At 35.0% G+C, this 22,961-nt stretch overlaps 1 protein-coding gene across 1 annotated transcript in view; it reads right to left on the bottom strand.

Moving 5' to 3' along the window:
- Positions 1-22,961, bottom strand: part of PIGK (phosphatidylinositol glycan anchor biosynthesis class K) — a 106,624-nt gene that overhangs the window by 66,008 nt on the left and 17,655 nt on the right. The window contains exons 4-9 of the mRNA XM_057715814.1: positions 20,935-21,070; positions 19,094-19,205; positions 17,131-17,227; positions 14,785-14,902; positions 14,457-14,567; positions 3,860-4,032 (exon numbers count right to left, since the gene is read on the bottom strand). Of these exons, the coding sequence (XP_057571797.1) occupies positions 3,860-4,032; positions 14,457-14,567; positions 14,785-14,902; positions 17,131-17,227; positions 19,094-19,205; positions 20,935-21,070 (747 nt within the window). The remainder of the gene's footprint in view (positions 1-3,859; positions 4,033-14,456; positions 14,568-14,784; positions 14,903-17,130; positions 17,228-19,093; positions 19,206-20,934; positions 21,071-22,961) is intronic.

The raw sequence follows: 22,961 nt of genomic DNA, 5'->3' as shown, positions 1-22,961 counted from the left end.
TAGATTCAAAATTTCAATTGCTAAATTTCTCAAGAGAGAAAGAAATTCTAGTGTAACAGAATAAAATTACAACAACAAAAATTAATAGATAGCATCAAGTGCTTCAATTTAGACCCTAAAGCAAAAGTCAGACTAGGTAAGATGTCATCTAACCCAGAGGTCCCCAACCTTTTTGGCACCAGGGACCGGTTTCATGGAAGACAATTTTTCCACGGACTGGGGGCGGTGGGGTGTGGAAGCTCAGGCGGTAATGCAATCAATGGGAGCAATGGGGAGTGGCCGCTCACCTTCTGCTGAGCGTCCTGGTGCCTAACAGGCCTCGGACCCCTACCGGTCCGCATCCCAGCGATCGGAGACCCCTGATCTAACCAATCAAGATAAAAGTTGAGCATTTACAGTTCATATTGTCCTAGATTCCATTTTTTTCTTAGGCAATGCCTACAGAATTTACACTTCTACATTTTGGTGCCTGTATTTTTACATTCACAAGCTAAAGGCTATTTTCCCTATATATCAGTAGTTAGGGTATTCTGGTACTCTGAGTAATGCTGACATGGACTTATTACTATATTCTAGAAGGTCCAACTCTTTGAGGAGGACAGGCTGTTTGCATATTTATCAAAATTCAACCTATGTATACTCAGGTAAAGCAGTTTAAAATCAAGTTATACAACCCAAGCTTATTGCAACCAGTTCTTATTTTACCTCATTTGTTTCTGTAAATAAATGAAAAACATAGTAAGACACGCTGAAACAAGTGTTGTTGCTAAGGATATGCCTGTACCTTACTCAATATAAGTATTTATACGACTGTACCTTACTCATACAATATGTGTATGTCGGGACTTCCCTAGCAGCACAGTGGTTAAGAATATGCGTGCCAAGCAGGGTCCACGGGTTTAATCCTTGGTCTGGGAAGATCCCACATGCCGAAGAACAAATAAACCTGTGTGCCGCAACTATTAAGCCTGTGCGCTAGAGCCCAAGAGCCACAACTACTGAGCCCACGTGCCACAACTACTGAAGCCCACATACCTAGAGCCCCTGCTCTGCAACAAGAGAACCCACCGCACTGAGAAGCCTGCATACCACAACAGAGTATCCCCTACTCTCTGCAACTAGAGAAAGCCCACATGCAGCAACGAAGATCCAACGCAGCCAATGAAAAAATAAATAATTTATTTATTTAAAAACTATGTGTATGTTGGAGGACATATTAAAAAACCAATTATTTCATACAGCTACTGTAGTCAATTTTATGTACAAATGTTCTCCATCATAGCTGATTTTAGTTTAGTGTACTCTAATACACAAAATATATGGATATATGGACAATCTGGACAAATGAGTTGTTATTTTCCTAATATATGTAGAAAGTAGTATTTTTAAAAGTTCGCCAATTTTAATAACAGTAACTGTATTGATGTTTTTAACCTATGATCTGAAAAAATACATAAACATTCAAGCGCATAATTTCCTTAATAGTTTTTTGTGATAGCTGATCTCTCAAGAACATATAACACTTCTCTCTAAACAGACATCCAACTGCCATTCATATTTGCATATAATAGCACCTATATATAATTTTTATCATCCAAGTAAAAATTCCTGGAACATGCTGGGAATTTAATCCTCCTAAATTAATTGGAACAAATACCAGTAATTATGAAACCATCTGTAAGCAATGATCTAAATTTATTTATAAACACTAGAGGGTGCTATAACTCAACAGTGTCTGCTTATTGCTGTACAGCTGAAACTAACACATTGTTAATCAACTATACTCCAAGATAAAATAAATATTAAAAACACAAAAAACAAAAAACAGTTCCTGGTCTCTGGCTTTGATGCTTAACACAATCTACTCCTTGATTAAAGATAAATTAAGATAATTATCAGCATCAACAATTTTTGTTTTTGAACTCATACATGGAGATATTTTATAAGACAAAATTTCATCTTTCCAGAATATAAAGTAAAATTTAGTAGAATTCCACTGAAATCATTTTTTATTGTACAATTAGTATATATTTAATATTGTGTTAAGTGGATAGAACAGAAAATAATACAGAAGTATAAAGACAGTCCTTATCTCTAAAGGAAATTAATGCAACATTCAGATGATTAAAAGAAGGTGTATCTTGTATCTTACAGGCTTAAATTCAAGGGAAATTACAAAATGAATTTGGTAAAAAGCATATGGGGGGGTGGGATGAATTGGGAGATTGGGGTTGACATATATATGTTAATATGCATAAAATAACTAATAAAAAATTTATTTTCAAAAAATTTTAAAAAGACCCAAAAAAACATACAGCAACTCAATTTCAATTTTAGTTGCTAAATATTAAGGTATAGTTTAGCTATTTTACAAAAATAATTTGAAATTCAGTATTTAAATAATAAATAAAAGTGATACTGTTGTCAGGTATTATCTGCTGTCTCAAGAAAATATTTTTTAAGCCAACAGACAAGGACATTGAAAAAGAAAAACTCCAAGGCTTTGAATATCCATAATAGGAAATAATTAATAATAATATCAATTTCAGATCTTCATAAGAAATACATTTACTGCTAGCTTTTTAACTTATTTCCAAAACATTCACAAGCTCAATCATAAATCTTTGAAATTTTCAAAACTGAAAGTAATTTGTTGCCATCTGACAATCCAGAAAAGTTCCCTGGAGTATGAATTTCCAATAGACAGCATTAAATAATTCCAAATAACAAGTTTAATGGCTAGTAAAACATATATCTATATACTTCAAGAAAGTGGCTATTAACTGAGACACTATTTAACCCCAACAAAGCATTTTCCCTTTAAAAATATTTACAGAGAAAAAAACAAGCAGAACATTATAAATACTTCTAAATTCACACACCCAAAATTAACCAGTCTCTTTCAATCTCTCTCTCTCTCACACACACACACACATGCACATGCACTACTCAAACACACACAATCCACTCCCCAAGAGGGGAGTACTTGGTTTATACCTCTCTCTCTCTCACTCCTTTCCCTAATTAATAACTAAGAGCCCCCAAAGAAATCCTAAACAGTGGTACCTGTTGAAGGAGGGCCACTTCAAACTTACAACAGCCCCAGATAAACTTTTCAAGATTAACAGAATACAAGAGTAGGCAAAAGCCAGACAGAGAGGACTGAACCAGGCTCACAAACCACCCAGACTCTAGGAACCAAAATACACGGCAGAGAACTAATCAGATTGCTGGAGCCCAGAGAAATTCTAAAAATGGAAGCATTGTGTTATAGTCTGAAGTATACATTTGGCAACTATATTCTTTTGGCACTCATTTCCCCTTTATATGTTTATCTGCCTTGCATCTAGCAGATTCCTAGGGCCCTATTACACTCTAAATGCCCAGCTGCCAACTTCCCTATTCAGTGTCACGTCATGTAATACCTTCTACTGCAATAGGTGACAACATACACATTTGTTAGAAAGTATTAATGTTTGAAACGTTCACATATCTGCCCCATCATGAAGGTCTTCTGAACCATCATATACACGTCTACTGACAGAAAAGTATGACTCTTGAGACAGTCAGTTGCTGCGAAAGTTTCAGTCCTTTTTAAAGCAAGCCTGAACTCACACTACCACAAACATTGTATCTTGGAGCTACAACATATCCCTAATCAAGATCTTAGCTTCCCACCGATAGTCAGAGCTTTTGGCCATTAATCTGAAAAGCGTAGGGCCTACATAAAGTGAAGAACGGGTAGAAATGTGTGATTTTATTTATAAATACTAATTTTCATCTCAATATTATGTTACATAAAAATTTACAAATCATGAGACTAGAATACTCTATTCAAATAATGATTTATGATGAATACCTGCTTTCCATGATTCCTGAATCGGGCTGCAAACTGATAGTCTCTGTTGTAATTTCCACTTTCCGTACACTTCCAAAGAAATCAGTTATCAGGACATTTTTAGGATCCCTCTGAAAAAGATCAGTGCGATGTCCAGGAGTAGACACACACAGACTTTTGGGGCATACCTGAAACTGAAAAAAATATGTATAACAATAATAGATACACAGGCTTACATATTCATATAACTTTTATTAAGTCCATTAACACACTACAGTAGACCAGAGTATATTTTTAAAGCTCTCCCAACCTAAAGAAGCTACTGGTTCTAAAGATTAAAGTTTCATTGCTATTGAAATACTTGACACTTTAAGAAAACTTTACAGATATCAGAAGTTATTAATAAAACAGGAAGCTGGCCAGGAAGGAAAAAAAATCACTTTCTAAAATCATATACTACCAAGTATATTTTGAACACTTAAATTTATGAGAACTCACAGGCAACACTATGACAACAGAACTGCTTTTCTGCATCTGTAGCCATCTCAGTGGAATGCTCTACCAGAGCAGTTCTTTAAACATTTTGTAATCATGACCCTTCATCCAAACACAATATCACACAGTAGCCCAGTATATAAAAAAGGTGAAACCAGAGCTGCTCTGGATTGCAGGAAGCTAAGCACAGCCTCTTCACTAGCTATTATCCCCCTCGTCCTCGTGCTGTGAATCCACATAAACCATCCTATAAATGAAGAAACTTTCTCAGTTCATCCATGTTGACAATAACAAACCCAAAGCACCTCAAGACATTCTAGTGCTCCAAAGAATAGTCTGAAAAATACAGCTGCATCACTATACAGATCTCACAATAATTTTTATGTTAATCTTATTCCTGATATTCCACATCAGTAAATTACCAAGGACCTTTGCAGGACAGTTAGTCCACGCCAAAAGGTCCTTGATATTTGGTCCTGTCCAAAACCACTTGGCATGAACCAAATATGCTCATGGACATTTGGACAAGACCAAATGTCAAGGACCTTTTGGCATGGACCAAATGTCGTATGGACATTTTAGAAAGGACCAAATGTCTGCTAACCCCAATGACAGACACATGTTCATGCACTCAGCAAAGCATAAAAAACGTCTATTACATGTACTTCATACGGTTACCTTCCATAGAGGATACAAAAATTGATGACTTGGCCTCTCCTCAAGGCTTTAAGTCTAGTCAGAGATGAATAAACGTAACAAGGTAGAAAAAAGGGTGACAGGTTTTAATTCAGAAAAAGAGAAACTTCTTAGTGTTTGAGGATAAGAAAACAGAAGTAGTGGGGCTTAAGCTATTTTTCTGAAGGAAAAGGAAGATTACAGATTGGAAATAAGAACATTCCTAATAAAGGAGCAGCTGTAGAGATGGTAAGGCAAAGAACTCAGTTTGGCAGGAGCCCAGGATACACGAAGGAAACCATTACAGGCCCATGAGTAAGGGCCCAGAGCCCACAGCACTGGCCTACCTGTGGAGACAAGACTGTCTGCATAGGTCATCACCACCACGACAGGAGGGGCGTGGGGAAGGGCAGGGCAACAAGAGTTTATGAAACAGCGTTCCAAGCACTGTGCTAAGCAGTCTGTGGACATTCTCGTTTAGGCTTACCAATAACATTGAGGTACACAAAAAATTATTCTCTCTCCTTCAAACTAAGGCTCAAAGAGATTAAGTAATCTGTCTGACATCATACTGCCTTCCAGGTTCAGGAAAGCAATAAGAGGAAATACAAAGAAGAGTATAGGATATAAATTAAGAAGCAAAGAAGTAAAAAAAGGGTGGGGGAAGATCAAGAAAGTAAAATGTCAAACAAGGACAAAACAAATAGCAGGTTGAAGAAACAAAGTAAAAGATAAAACAAACTAAAGATAAAATTAAAGTTCTAAGTATACTGAAGGCATTCCTATATGAGCAACTTGGTCGGCTTTATTAGGTACTAGCCGAAGAAAGCAGGAAAAGAAAGTAGTTGAATGAGCTTGGAAAACACTAAATAAGTATATTCTTTGCTGTTAAAGAAAAACAAAGAAACAAAAACAAACAAAAAGCTTCCACTGAATCACAACTGACACAATTATAATAGTTTCAGATATACTACATAGTGATGATACTTTTGTACATCACAAAATGATCACCATGACAAATCTTCTTACAATCTGTCACCACACAAAGTTATTACAATATTATTGGCTGTATTCCCTATGCTGTGGGTCACCTTGTCATGACTTACTTTAACTGGAAGTTTGTGCTTGGTAATCCTCTTTACCTATTTCAACCATGTCCCCATTCACCCACCCCTCTGACAACCAAATGTCTGTTCTCTGTACGAGTCTTCTGTTGCTTTTTTTTTTAAGATTCCACATACAACTGATAGCATACAGTATTTGTCTTTCTCTGACTTATTTCACTAAGCATAATACCCTCCAGGTCCACCCATGTTGTTGCAGATCGCAGAATTTCATTCTCTTCTAAGGCTAATATTCCAGTGTGTGTGAGTGTGTGTGTCACACCTTTACTCATTCACCTATTGGTAGAGACTACGGCTGCTTCCCTATCTTGCCTACTGTAAATAATGTTACGAACATTGGGGTGCATGAGACTGTCTTCCCCTATTTTAGATTCTTACCTCCTTTGTTGCATATTAACTGACCATATAAGCAAGCATGACTTTATTTCCAGGCTATCTATTCTGTTTCCACTGTTCTATGTGCCTGTTTTTGTGCCAGTATCATACGACTGTTATTATTATTTTTTTAATTTGAAGATCTAATTGGCTTTATCAGGCCAATTCATGAAATCAGGCAGCAACCCATCTAGCAACTAGAAGGGTGCTCTGAGGGATTGTACAAAACAGGTTTTCCTAAGAGGAAAACATCTTCCTTTAGGGGGGTGAGGAGGAAATGGCAAGGGTTTGTCTCTGGGGGGATGGGGGGCAGAGACAGCCCATAATGCTTTTTGCTTAATTCCTGTGACATCCACAGACCATGGTTCCAGGTTCATAAATTTTAAGTTGCTCATCCTCTTCATTTCATTTCTGACCTTCCAGTCTTAGGGAGATCATCTGCCTGGTGGTTAGCAGCTGCGAACATGAATTTAAAGCTTTTGAGAGAATACAATCCGCCAGGGGGATTATTATGATGACTATAAGCAGGATAATTCCCAATGTTTGGAATGCACTTCAGAGTCACGGCCCCCAAGACCCAAACCAATCAAAGAAAGACCCCATCGAAGGAGTCACCCTTTTAAGCCAAGTGATTTGCTCAGTGACTGAATTTCATCTTCCCTAGAAGTGTCAACCCAGCAGCACTGGCCACAGTACAGACACCTCCTGGTTCAGCTAAAAGATAATCAAGGACTATTCTATAATCAAGAACAACTCTAGCCACAGAGTCTAAGGATCTTCTCTGGGCAGCTAATGCTTTAGCAATGGATTCCGCAATACTTTCCAGAGTTAAGAAGAGGCTTCTGGTCATAATCTCGTTCGTATTTACTCCTAATCCGGGAAACTGGCCTTGACAATGGAAGCAATTCTGAATCATTAATGCCTCCTGGTAGGTCCTTTCTAGAACAGTTGGGGCACAGTTAGATAACCTAAGAGGGAATGCATGGTTGTATACCAGCCATCTAGGCATTCACAGGCCCAAGGAAAATAACCACCACAGACAAAGACAAATCCTGTCAGGGCATAGACTACTTCCATTCAGGTGGCACTGTTAATGGATTCATTTGCAAGTGTTGTGGCATTCAAGCCAAGGGTCAGTCAGATGTTCTCGTAACCTGAATTAAATAGCTGTTCTAAATTCGAGAGGTTACCCCTCTAAGGAATGGCCTGGGAGGTATAGATGATGGCATTATCTTTCCAGGTCAATGCCAGAGTAAAGGAAAGAAGGCAAACGAAAATGTTTCAGTTAAAGTATGAAATCTTGATCCGTCATCTTGAGCAGTAGTCGTCTACATCAAAGTCAGCTACTTCTCTTCCTTGTCAGTTTGATTCAGGGGTCTCCAGCATTAGCACAGGACCAGATGTCAGGTGGAACCCTCCTTGGCTGTGAGACTGCACCCAAGGCTCAGTACCTTTTAGATTTGCAGCAGTGTCAGTGGTCAGGAACACATGGTAAGGTCCCTTCCAATGAGGCTCAAGGGCCGCCTTTGTTCTTAGTGATTCCAAATCAGAGGGTGAGAGAAAACTGGAAATGTTAACTGGGTGAGTCACAGATATCTGAGGAAACTACAGGCATCCAGGATCCACTTTCAGATTACAGGTGCATACCAAGACCACAAAGACAACTAACAGGACTGGAATCTAACACCTACAAAGGTGCAAACGTTATTTTTCTCTCTATGATTATCCCATTTTTTTTTAACCAAAGGTAACCACAGTAAGAATAATTTGTCCATATTAAACTTCGCCTGATTTTTATAGAAGAGCGGCAAGAATAGTGACTGACCATATAAGTTCTTTTTCAAGAATGCTTTGCTGGAACTTTGCAAGTGAAGTAGCAGCTTGATTTTTCTAAGTGGTTTCTTGAAGCTGTCTGGTCATGCCTGAGTCTATGTACACCTCTCTCAAATGTGACATTCCAGTCGAACGCTTGGTAATATAGCCAATGTTTCTAATAGTGTCCTGTTACAAGGAGCATGATAATAAGAATAGTCAACTAAGAGTTTCTGAATTCTGGGGACCAAATAAGGAGAAAAAGTAAATGTTTCATCTTTCTTCACAAAGGTATATCTTATCAAATTGTTGATAGCTTAAAAGATAAGATTTCTTTAAATCTGGAAAAGACATTAAAGAATCCACAATATTTTAAATGCAAAGTCATAAAAATAATCATCCTTATCAGTTCATTCAGTCCCATTTATTAATTTTTGTTCTGCTTGAACCCAGTTTTTTCCATTAATTCTCTCACCCTTGCCTGATGATTGAGGGTGACAGGGACACTGATAATTCCAAGAAATTTACAAGGTTTTCATTAAAGCTCATATGATTTTCTCAGTGAAGTGGGTGCCTCAATCACTGGAGATTGTGGAAGGTATACCCCAAGTAGGAAACATTTTCTAACAGTTTCTTTGTCACAGTGAGGGTACTGGCTTTGCAGCAGGGGAAGGCTTCAACCCATCCCAAAAACATACACAGAATAACAAGAACATACTGATAATGTACACTAAATGGCAAATGAATGAAGTCCAGCTGTAGGTGCTAAAGGAGACCAGAGAGAGGAGGTCTGAAACCACGTCTAGGGACAAAAACAGTTATTCTTAAATGCACTTCTGGGTGAGTGGAAGAATGCAAAAAAATAAAAATGGAGTTTTGCCAGGGAAAACCAAACGCTGTCTAGGTTTTCCCATACCCCTGACTGTTCATTTAATTTACAGCTGTTATTTACCCATCTTAATTTCTCTGATTCAGGAACAAACTGTTGCCATGTTACAAGGACATCAGGACAGCAAAAGTCTGGCAATGAGGGGCCACATTTTACAGAAGCAGAATGGACTTTACCTACATGTGCCACAATCTTCATAAGCCTCTACTGCTGCTGCCTTTGCATGAAAGTCAGCAAGGGCATCTCCCTGATACTGAGGTTCAGTCTTTTGGTGTGAGCCTCAGTTTTGATGACAGACAATATAATACACCAGGATATATTAAACTTCCAAGCATTTCATGTGATTTCTGGAACACTTATAATACATACCTATATAGACACAGCATAAAGAAGGCTTGTAACTCATTTGACAATGTTTCCCATGTAACATATGAAATAAGCCTAATCAGTTTAACATCTTCCCTTTTATAAGGAGAGGAAACACATCCTTTAAATGTTCCAGGCACGCTCTGAAAAACTTGAAAAGTTAGTTGAGGTCAAAAGGCTTCAGTTTTAGAATCTCATTTTGGGAAGGCTGCCAAAGATACCAAAAGGTTTGAACACTTTAAGAAATAGGATCACAGATCAAAATGAAACAATATTTGTCTATTTAGCAGATGAAAAAAATTAAGTTCTAGTTTTACAGATGTACACTATTGATAATAAAGCTTAATTTTTTAAACTTTTATAAACAATTCAATTTCAGCCAGCTTGATTAGGCAAAGTAAAATTCTCTCTCTCAATCTTTTGTACACCTTTAGTTTGTCTTCCATAAACAGAAATTCTAACTCAGACAAAATTATCCTCACTTCCCTTAACACAAATACATCTTTATTCCTCATACCTTTTCTTAGCCAAAAACACATTCTGCTTTTTCTTGCATATGGAGATGTTTCCCATATTGCTTCTAGTAGCTTTACTTACATAATTAGAATTTTTTAACCTTTTCAAAACCTTAATTTCTAGTGAAAATTTAGGAAGTAAACAATTGTGGACTATCTCTTACACTAGCATTCTACAGCTTGGCAAACAAATATATTTTTATAATTTCTAGAAACATCTGCTTTCTCACAGAAAATTTCTCAGCATGGCACCAAACGTGTGAATGAAAAATGTTGCCTGCCATATCAGTAAACAAAGGATGTTGCAGCCATCAAGCCACTACAGCCACCCCCAATGGTGTACCCTGAGGGGACTCAGGATGGGAAAGGACAGGATACTGGCCCTAGATAGCTAAGGTGCATACCAAAGGAATGATTTTACTGAGCCCAGACTCTTGCATCTTTCCATACATAGAAAAGTGCTAAATTCATTAAGTTGAGATATGTTTTTTTTTTAATTAACAGTAACCTTTTGAAGTTCTGACTACCTGGTCTTAGTTGCAAAAACTCCTATATATCCTGGCTCCTCCCTTACCTCTTCGGAGCAGTCCCTCAAAGTTATCTGAAAGGCTCCATCCTGGGCTTAAGTCCTCAATTTTGTCCGTCAAACAAAACACAATTCTCAACTTTCAGGTTGCAGATTTTTTTTTAAGTTGACACAGGCTTACTAATAAACCCAAATTTATCTTTAGTTTTTCTATAATAAGAAACCAAAAGCAGCTAAACCAGTGTTCAATAATTAATGGTTATTTTCTCTTATTTGGGAAGATCCAGATATTCCATAAATTTCCAGCATTTAACTTAATTTTAGCAAATTTTAAGGTTTATCATAAATGGATGTTGAATTCTGTCAAATGCTTTTTCCTGCATCTATTGAAATGATCATATGATTTTTATTAGTCATTTTGTTAATGTGGTGTATCACATTATTGATTTGCAGATGTTAAACCATCCTTGCATCCCTGGAATGAATCCCCCTTGATCATGCTGCAGGATCCTTTTAATGTATTGTTGAATTTGCTTTGCTAATATTTTGTTGACGATTTTTGCATCTATATTCATCAGGGATACTGGTCTGTAATTTTCTTTTTTTGCAGTGTCAATGCTTTTGTTTTGGTGTGAGGGTAATGTTAGCCTCGTAAAATGACTTTGGAAGGGTTCTTTCTTCATCGATTTTTTTGGGAATAATTTGAGAAGGATGGCTATTAACTTCCTTAAATGTTTGGCAGAATCACCTATGAAGCCATCTAGACCTGGACTTCTGTTTGTTGGCATTTTTTTTGATTATTAATTCAATTTTATTACTAGTAATTGGTCTATTCAGATTTTCTAATCCCTCACGATTTAGTCTTGAAGACTGCATGTTTCTAGGAATTTATCCATTTAAGTTGCCTAATTTGTTGGCATATAATTGCTCATAATATTCTCTTATGATCTTCTGTATTTCTGTAATATTAATTGTAATTTCTCCTCTTTCATTTCTGATTTTATTTATTTGGGCTCTTTTTTTCTTAATGAGTGTGTCTGGCTAAAGAGTTGCTGATTTTATTTATTTTTTCAAAGAACCAGCTCTTAGTTTCATTGATCTTTTCTATTGTCTCTTTAGCTGTTATTTATTTCTGCTCTGTTCCCTTCCTTCTACTTTTTCCTTCTACATTTTTTTCTTCCTTTCTGCTTTTTGTGTTTGTTCTTCTTTTTTGTAGCTCCTTTAAATGAAAAGTTAGATGGTTGAGAGTTTTCTTGTTTCTTAAGGTAGGCCAGTATCACTATGAACTTCCCTCCTAGAAACTGCTTTTGCTGCATCCCAAAGATTCTGGAATGGTGTGTTTCCATTTTCACTTGTCTCAAGATATTTTTTGATTTCTTTGATAACCCACTAATTGTTTAACAGCACATGGTTTAGTCTCCATGTTTGTGTTTTTTCCAGTTTTCTTTTTGTAATTAATTTCTGGTTTCATACTGTTGTGATCAGAAAAGATGCTTAAATTAAGACTTCTAAAATTTATTGCAACTCGTTCTGTAGCCTAACATGTGACCTATCCTGCAGAATGTTCCATGTGACTTAAAAAAAAAAAAAAGTGTATTTTGCTGTTTTTGTTTTGGATGGAATGTTCTGTACATATAAATATTTAGTTAATCTGATGTAAAGTGTCTTTTAAGGCCAATGTTCCCTTATTGATTTTCTGTCTGGATGATCTATCCATTGATATAAGTGGGGTATTAAGTCCCCTACATTATTACATTGCTGTCTATTTCTCCCTTTATTTTTGTTACTATCTACTTTATATATTTAAGTGGTCCCATGTGTGCACAAATGTTTACAAATGTTATGTCCTCTTGTTGGACTAACCCCTTTATATTATGTAATGCCCTTCTTCATCTTTTGTTTATATTATGTAATGCCCTTCTTCATCTTTTGTTACAGTATTTGTTTTGAAGTCTATCTGCTCTAAGTTTTGCTACCCCAGCTTCCTTTTCATTTTCATTTTCATGGTATATCTTTTCCCATCCCTTTGCTTTCAGACTGTGTCTTTAGGTTTGAAGTGAGTCTCTTGTATGGAGCATAGAGAAGGGTCTCATATTTTTATCCATTCAGCCACCCTCTGTCTTTCGATTGGAGAATTTAGTCCATTTAAATTTAAAGTAATTATTGATAGGTATTTACTTACTGCCATTTTGTTAATTGTATTCTGGCCATTTTTGTAGTTCATCACTGTTCCTTTCTTCTTCTCTTTCTTTCTTCCCATTGTTGTGTGACTTTTTTTTATTGTTATATTTAAATTCCTTTTTCATTTACTTTTGTGTATTTACTATAAGTTTTTTGTTTGTGGTTATCACAGGTCACATATAACATCCTACATATATAACAAGTCTCCTTTAAGTTGATAGTAACTTAATTTTGAGCACATTCCAAAGCTTTATATTTTACCTCCCCAGCACATTTTATATTTTTAATGACATATTTTACATCTTTTCATTTTATATATCCCTTAACTAATTATAGTATTTTTGAATAATTTTATGACTTTTGTCTTTTACCCTTCATATCTATTTTATAAATGACTGATATACTACCTTTATTATTTATTTACCTTTTTCAGTGAGATTTTTACTTTAATATGTTATCTTTCTAGGTTAGAGAAGTCCCTTTAACATTTCTTGTAAAGTGGTGATGAACTCTTTTAGCTTTTGCTTATCTGCAAAACTCCTAACCTCTCCTTCAATTCTGAATAAACTTGCAGGTTACAGAAGTCTTGGTTTTTCCCTTTCAAAACTTCAAAATGTATATAGTAAGTAGTTCTTCATTATCAGATTTGATAGCGTAAAGCAGTGGTTTTCAGAATTTTAGAGTGGAACCTCTTTAATAAATACAAACTTACCTGAAAGGTTTCGATATAACAAAAGAGATCAGTGCAAAGCTGCTTGGTTGAATAAAGTACCAGAGTCCAGAGCCCTATCCACTCAGCCTCCCATTCATTCCAAAACTCCATGAAGGTGGGGACAGTATCTGCCTCTTTCTCTAGAGTACAGCCAGTGCCTCTCACTTAGCAAAAACTCAAGAAATGTTTGTGAATGAATTAGGATACAAATTAATGAAAAAAGAATAAAAGCCATTGATTCACAGTAATTATCCAGTCTAGAATTGCTGTTTCAAGCTCTTCATTATGCTTACCTTTGATAGCAACTTCAAAGTAGATTTATTTTAAAAGAGACAATCAGTGCAGAAAATTCAGAAAAGAAAGTTGAACTAAATTCAACAGGCCACATCAAAACTCTGTACTAGAAGTTGTAGGACGCACAAAAATATGTAAGAGGAGGTCCCTTTCCTCCAAGAACTTCCCATGAAGTGAGAAAAACATTTTACACTCAATTAGTAAGTCAAAAAACACCAATCAAAATAACAGACTGTGACAAATGGCACAAAAAGAGAAATAAAGCTCTGAGTAGCTTTACTTATTTTACATAAACTCAAACAAGAAGACTATGGGAAGATCTGCAGGAGGTAGGATTTTATTTGAGTTGTAAAGAATAAGCAGAATTTCAATATGTGAACCTAAAAAAGTACATTTCTGGTAGGGAAAAAAACTTGAGCAAATGAATGAGAACAGGAAAATACCTCAAGGAATAGTAAGGTAACTAGACTAAGGTTTTAGGCCTCTTGTAGTAAAGAAAGAGATACTACTGTAAAGGGAGATTCAAAACACTTTAAAAGGTCATTATTCAGCATATGGAAGAGTACCCTAGAAGTACAAGGAATAATAGACTTCACTTACCACATTAAGGTTAGCATAGCTACTATGCTATAATAAAATCAAGCAAATACTTACAAGGTCATTCATATTAGTTTGGCTAGCTGGATTAATCTCCTCCAAAAATTCTAAGACATAAAATGTGTATCTATCCATAAGATGGACTCCAATTGCAGGATCAGGCTGATGCTATGAAAAAGCAAAGGAAAAAAAAGTGTATGTCTAATAGATAGGATCATTACAACAAAATACTTAACATGTAATCAAAATTTCCTTCTAAGATATAAAGAAGTCTAAGAATAAGAAATAACAGAGATATTTATAAAGCATATAACCGATTTCAGAAACAGCTAAACATTCCAAAGACATTGCCACTTACAAATGGGGAAAAAAATAATGCACCTACCGAGAGTGAATCTTCTCCCACTTGGCTACTAGCTAAAGCCATTATATTAGGAGAGTAAAATCTCTCATACATGGATGCTCCTTGACAAGTATCAATAATAAACAGTAGCTCGTTGTAGCTGAAAGAAAAGTATTCATATCTTTGACTTGAATCATGCTGTTAATCATACATTAATATTTTACAATACTTCTATAAGATGTTTAAGTCATATCTTAATCATTTCATTAGCTAAAAATTTGAGATTTTTCAATGCAATTCCCAACATAAATTTGATACTAGAAAAAGCAAAGGTATAATCATGTCCGGGGAAACCACCTCAATACAGTGCAGTGGTTGTGCCACAAAGTGACTGCCCCAACTCTTTCCCCCTCCTTCATCTATGCCACATGATTCAGAATCCAAACAAATGTTCAATTCAAAAAATACTTATCTGGTACCCACACAGTCCTAGAAACTGAGCGAGGCTCAGAAAAAAATAATATGTATACGACTTAGTCACCATACTCAACTATCTTAAAATCTAACTGAGAGACAGACACATAAACATATAACTAAATCAGAATGTGATGAGTGTTACAAATTTTATTGAGGGCCTACCATGTACCTGACACTAAGCTGGGGAAACAACAGTCCTTGCCCTCCAGAGCTTAGAGTCTAACAAAGTCGAAGTGCTCCAAGAGCACTGAGAAAGAAACAGGGAACTGTAAAGAAAGGCAGGTCAGGGAAAGGTGATGTCTGACACGGGCAGTGAGGGGTGTTATTTCATCTAGCAAAGAAAGGAACAGCACATTACAGCAGCGGAAAAAGCCTGTATTAAGGCACCTAAATGTGAAAAAGTATAAATGTTTGGGAGAAAGGAACAGTATGGTGTAGCTTGGATTTCAAATTAATTTGGTCAAATGGAGAAAAATTAGTTTCAAAAACATGAGGTAGTGTCAATCTGTAAACTATCCTGCATGAAGTTTGGATCTTACCCTTTAAGACTGAAGAAGCCATCAAAGGATTTTTTAAAGTGAAAGAATAACATAATCAGATTTATATTTTCGAATGAGCTGCCTAACTGGCGAAGGTGAAAATAGAGAGCATACATCATTTTCTCAGGGGTTTCTCTCAGACATTGGATCTAAGTCAACAGCTAACATTACACCTAAAAAGAAAGCATGGAATTGTACTATTATCTAAGCACGTGAGAGTAGGCACAATTCTGAGACAAAAATCTGTGAATACCCCTGGGGATCAGAAACCTCTAAGTTTACGAGAGGCAGCACAGTGAAACAATTAAGAGAGTAAGCTCTGGGACAGGACTGCTTGTATGTGAATCCTAGTGCGGGCACTTATGGGCTGTGTAAAGTTTGGCAAGTTATTTAATCTATCGGTGGTTCAATTTACACATTTGTAAAAATGGGAATAGTAACAATATCTGCCTCATGGAGTCATTAACATCAAACAAAACAACGTATAACACAGTGCCCACCACCTAGCATACATTCAATAAATGTAAGCTATGAATAAGATAAAACCAGTACCAAGCAAAAGCTTCCTCCTCAACACTTCTATACATTTTCCTTATGATTATAATTCAGTATTTAGAATAATCTGTAGCATAGCTGTGTACATATTCCTCTTCTGTACTAGATTTTAAACACTTTGAAGGCACAACAAGCATCCTATTCCCCTCTGTGCCATATGTTTAGAAGGTAAGCCATAAGTATTTATTGAGGGCAATTAAGTTAAAAGCAGTTCAACTGCTACTTTAAATTCACTTAAATTCATATGACAACTTTCAACAAAAAAGGTGCTTAGCACAGATTACTAACAATATATCATCCTTAATGTGAATTGTTACAAATTTTATACTAATCCTAATTTCAGCACTTTTTTTTCCAAAGAAGAAATAATGTATTTCTATCACACGGAGGGCCCAAGAATGTGCAAAAAGTAAGAATAAGTACAAGATGAAAAATAAATATATGTTCACAATCCCGCTAAATAATGGGGAACTTGGTTGGTGGGACTCTTACTTCCTCCAAAAAGGATGAGAAATAACAAGAGATAAGATCTTAAAAGGTGGACTTTTTTCCACGCTCTTTAAGAAACCCAAATTTTTCTTTTAAAAGCAATTCAGTTCACACTTTAAAATATAATAAAACTACTGCTATAATGTGCAATTGCTAAAAAATAAAAATAAAAAATAGTTCAGTTCAATAGAAATAGCAAACATAAACCTAAAGGTAGAAGAAATAACTTATTAAAACAAGTTTAAATCTCATAAGATTTAAAAATCTACTAACCATGGAAAAATTAGATACTAATTTATCTTAAGAAAAGTAGTCATTTGTCAATTACCGTCTTTTCTGCCACATTTGTTCAAAAGCATCTGCAAGTTCTATGTTGGTAATTTCTTCAGAATCTTGAAATTTCAAGAAACCATTTCCACCATGTCCTTAGAGGAAGAGTCAGAAAGATCAAACAGACACCTTTTTTTAATGCAAACTGCATATATCCAGATATAAACATTCACTTTATTCATGGTAATATTTTAATATCACTTGTTATTTTATACTCTAAAATAAAAAGTACTGTAAAAACTAATTTCTGCTATACCAATTAAAGAGAATAATGACAGACTATGTAAAAAATTGCAGATATAATATATGAATTATTCTATCATTCGGTTTCAGAAAAGCACATTTATATTTTTTCACTGACTCCAATATTATGTCAGAAATTAGTTTCCATAGATAAAAATTTCTCAAATACCAGGCAAACATTTTTGGTGAGAAAGGAGCTGAAGACACTAGCCAGTCCCATGGTAAGCTAGCACTATTCACAGTTTTTACTTGAAATGCTATACCAGTAGGAAGGACAGTTCTCACCTAAAACTGGATGTTTCCACAATCAACCACGACTGTCCCATGGGAGCTGATCAGAAGCTTATGACATTTAACATGCAGGATAGAGCCAGTCTGCCTGTATACAAATGCTAGTCATTACTTCATGACTGTGTTATCTTAGTTAAGTGACTTAACCTTTCTATGCCTGTTTCCTCAGCCGTAAAGTAAAAAAATGTATCTGTAAGACCATCATTAGCATGCCTACATAGCTCCTTTGTGCAGATTTTTAAAAGGTACTTCACACTGGGTATCAAAGTAGAAAAATCTGTCTATTTCAATGCCCCCTCTGAATATATGCAGTCCTGTGAGCTCAAAAGTGGTTAGTGGCTATGCCTTTGTGGGGGCGGGGGGGGGATATTTCTCTCCCTCATCAGACACAACTCTACACAGCAAGGCACACAGCTGAGTAAGTGTAAACATACACTAGATCTCAGCTCCCATTCACCACCCTAGGCACTTACGGCAGTGCACAACCCACACAACCATACATGACAGCCCTGAAAATCAGCACTTAAATCTTTAGATTGTTGTGAGGATGGAACGAATTAATACACATGATGATTAAGAATACTGCATGATGTATACTAATCCTCAATAAATATTAGCTATTGCCATTGTTATCATCATATTATCATAATTATCAACCTTCCTATTATCTTAGATGGACTGGCAAGCTTTTTCTATAAAGGGCCAGGTAAGTAAATGTTTTAGGCTTGTGAGCCATATGGTCTCTATTGCAACTATTAGACTCTGCCATTATAGCGTATAAACAGCCACAGACAATATGTAAAACAACGGTTACAATTGTGTTCTAATAAACCTTTATTTCCTAAACAGGTAACCCTTCCATGGGCCACAGTTTGCCAATTCTATCTTAGATACTGGAATTTCTCCCATACCTGTAGTTATCCTGAAAGAGTCCCAACGGACTCAGAAAAAAATGTTGCAAACCTTCTGTTTAGTACATCAAATAAAGCCAAGTATAAGACTGTACTTCATCTTATTTGCCACAAAAGCTTGAAAATTTCTTGTAAATGTCAGATAAACAAAAATGAAAATTTTCCTGACTTCATTAACTCTGCTGGGTTAATTTATAAAGTTTATAAATTGATTGAATTTTAAAAGCTGTAAATAAATACAACATGATAAAGAAAATTAAACCACTAAGTAGGGGTCACTGTCTTGTTGTATGACATCTAAGAATCATTCTGCACCTGTTTTATCATCAGTTGATGAGTAATATACTGTTTTCAAGTAACAGTTCAAGTTGTTATACATTATGAGAGAAGAGAACTTCATATCAAACTATTTTAACCAAAAATAATTTAAGGTGTTCAAATTTCTTTCCATGCAAATCCCTTTTTGAAAAGAGTTACAACATATTCTATCATGAAATATCTAAATTCTGAAATTACCTGTCATATAAATAAGAATATTGCTCCTATCATCAGAAAGAAGACGTTTTGACCGAGGCGTACTAGATGGAATCCTCCCAGTTAATACCCGTAAAAAATTCTCCACAGTTACCTGAGAAAAAAAATGAGAAATCAGATGAAATAGAACTTGGGGAAACCTAATAATTGTTTTTTACTTTCAAAAACATTCCTCTTCTTTCTCTATGTATTACTCAGCATAAACTGAAAATAAAACAAAGGGAAATATAACAATTAAAAATATTTATTTAAATATATACCTCAAAGTAACTTTATCTCCATTTTTTAAAAAAATACTAAAAACTAACAAATAAAAACTACCTTGGGGAAAAGTAAGTTAATTATAAATTTTAAAAGTTCAAATGCTATACAAAGTATGGCCAAAAACTTAAAGATTATTAATCTGTCTTTAGAAGCAACTCTTTGGGAAGATATAAAATATAGAAACATAAATAAATTCAACAACATTATAACTATTGCAATTAACATGTGTAACTACTTAGTAAATTCTAGATTAACAAGAAAGACAGGTGCATCATAAACCATAAAAATAAAACCATAAGGATAGATCCATAAATAATCCCCAGATTATGTATCTTTGATTTATTGATGCATTTTGTTACTTAAATGTCATTAGGGGTATCCTTAACATGTAAAATATTCATAACACTATAAACCAGATTTCCCAATCAGGAATTTCTGGACCTCTGGGATTCTCTGAAAGATATTTAAGGTCTTGGAAGTATAATGCTAACCTGAAGTTATATTACACAGATTTAAATTTAAAAAGCAGAAAATCAACCGAGCTTTCTTGTTCAACTTTTCCCTACGTCATGAGTGTGTGTGTGTGTGTGTGTGTGTGTGTGTGTGTGTGTGTGTGTGTGTGTGTGTGTGTGTGTGTAAGCTGTTTGGTTTACATTTTTCCCAGAAGACTGCAAAATGCTACATAAGTGGTTTTTTTTAACAGAACTTCGTGTTGGCTAACAAGAAAGGGAAGTATTTGATCTACATTTTACAATGACTAAAAAAACAAGAAAAAGTCCAACATTCATAAACATTTAAGTGTTGAACAAACATTTTTGAGTGCCTTCAGAGGGCTACAGGAACTCGCTAGGTGCAAGACACATAAAATACAGAACATGTCCTCAAAGAATTTACAGCCCAGGAAAAGATATTCTTTTTAAATTGCTTCAAAATAGGTCTGGGAACATGGGAGACTGGGTCTTACTTTTGGTAGGCTTGGTAAAAGAGAAAGGATTACTGAGAAAGACTTCATCAAGGAAGCCTTCAAATTTTAAAGATACAATCTATTGAATTTAAAATGAAGTTTCAAAGGGAGAAAATATAGTATAATGCCATTTTTTCAAATTCACATTTTTATTTTTAATCATAAATGCATAAAAACACTGGAAGCATATTAAAAGTGGTTACCTCTAAGGACTGCTAGTCATTTTAATAGTTCCATAATTAATATATTTGCTAAAAATATAAAACTTGAAATTTTAGATCAAATATAAAAAACAAAGAATACACTTACTATAAAAGAAAGCTGATACATTAAACCTCAATAAAATACTCTAATATAGAAACCAAGATAAAGTTGTTCTATCCTAGATACATATATGAAATGTTCATGTTGTGACAGTTTTACTCATATATTGCTTCCGTGGTATGAGCTCCAGAAACTCCAGATTGTCAAGGCTTCAGTGACAATCGTGTACAAAGTTTAAAGAAAAAGAATAAGATTATTTTATTCTACCACTATTTTAGAGCTTAAAAGTGAAAACTACGTTTCAAAAATGTTGCTAAATTAAACAATTTACCTCATAACTTCTATAATCTACTTCCACATCATCTCCATACACATTTAGTTCCATATTCTTGTGACTAAACACTGTAGCTGGTTTAGGATTTCTAGGATTGCATGCCATATCATCTGCAAGCATCAAAACAATGTGACTATGGGAAAAAAAAAAAAAAAACTTCAGTAAATATACTATTTAAATAAAACCAAAAAGGTAAAAATAGATATATTTTATTTATATCACGTGGTAATTATTTTCATTCTTTCTTTATTAAAAATAACTCAAAACAATTATTGAGTACATATTGAATATTTAAAAGAGCTTTATTTTTTTCATATCCCTATGTAGTATGTTTTAAAGTAGAGAAATGAGAACAATCTGACATGAACTTATCCACAGAACTTGGAGTTACTAACTTAAATTTTTTTTCCAACAGAGTATACTTTATGCCATATAGCAAAACGGAGCTAAGGTGAAGGAGCTACACTGTCCTCTCTAAACTTTTTAACTTTAGTAATATTTGACACTCTCAAGATTTACAGAGTTAAACTATGATATTCCAAAGAATTTACTTTTCAGAATCTCAAATGCTTAAGTATGAAAACATGCAATCCATCAGCAAGCACAATCACTGTCCCCCCGGAACACATCTCCAATGCAGTTACTCTTCACTGGCTCCACTCCATCTCCCTGACACCAGCTACCGTCATCTCTAGATGATGCTGGACTAAGTGCTGGAACAGCTTCCACCTGGCTTCCCACTTCCATTCTCACCCTCCTATGGTTGATTCCCCTTATAGCCACCAGAGTGATCTTCCTTAAACAAGTCAAATCTTTCTCACATAAAATCCTTCAAGGACTCCCCATTACAATTAGAAGAAAACAGAAACTCATTACATGGTCTAAAAGGCTCAATGTGGTCTCTATCTCTCTAGCTTCAGCCTCTAGCATCCTTGTTTGCTATGCTACCTCTACACTATTCCAGGAATATGCGAAGCCTTTCCCAATTCAGGGGCTACTGACCAAATTTAGACGTCTCTCCTCCCAAATCTTCATATCATTCCAATCTCAGCTAAGGTACTCTATTCTCCCTACATGTTTTCTTTTCTACAGGTCATTTACGAATTATGAAATCCCCATCATCTCCACCACCACCCCCATTAGAATAGGAGCACTTCTCTGAGGGCAGAGGCTTTATCTGTCCTGTTCATCACTGTATCACTCAGGCTTAGTAATAGAGCCTGGCATATAGTAGGTATTCAGTAAACATTCACTGAATGAATGAAACATTTTTGTTTTTGCATATATTTAGTTTGCAAGAAAATTACAAAGTCTCTCTTAAATGCTTCTCATCTTGATCTTACCATTAAAACTGGTGAATATGAATCAAGCAATTCTTTATTCTACTGTATATTTGAGCTTCCCAAACATAAGGGAAAAATTAATGTGGCATACGTAATTAGTTTGGCAGGAGATAGCAAGAAGAAAATGTTCTGCTGCGTATGTTCCAAATACATTAAAGTTCAGAATTGAAACACTGTGATTTTTCTTAAAAATTGGCTAGGTTTCTATTTTGAAAGGGTTCCACATTCAAAGATCAGATCTTCAGCTGTTACTGATTCATATTCACAAAATGGTGAAAGTTATTCCTCTTAAAATGGAAAATATATTTTTATTTATTATCAATCATATCTTCTTTGTTATAAGCCACTATTAAGCAAGAATGAACTGACCTATTAATCTCAACATAAAAATAAAAATTTTCCTTTAGATCATGTTTTTGGTTGAAGGTTAATTTCATTTCTTGAAATTAAATTATTATTTCATATCTATACAATGTCAACTTCATAAAGAAGTAGTCAGTTCAGCTTAAAATTATAAATTCAATCAATAATTTCCTACAGATAATTTTGAGCTTCATTGCAAGTACCACAGCCTTTGGTTAACATAATCAATATATCATAAAAAATCATTATATCTGTAGATAATAAATAAAAAACAGGACAGAAAACAGACTGAACTTTCAAAGGTTTAGAAATTCAACC

The sequence above is a fragment of the Hippopotamus amphibius genome, chromosome 1, assembly GCF_030028045.1.
Source record: "Hippopotamus amphibius kiboko isolate mHipAmp2 chromosome 1, mHipAmp2.hap2, whole genome shotgun sequence".
Lineage (NCBI taxonomy): Eukaryota > Metazoa > Chordata > Mammalia > Artiodactyla > Hippopotamidae > Hippopotamus > Hippopotamus amphibius.
This window is presented reverse-complemented; position numbering and strand designations above follow the sequence as displayed.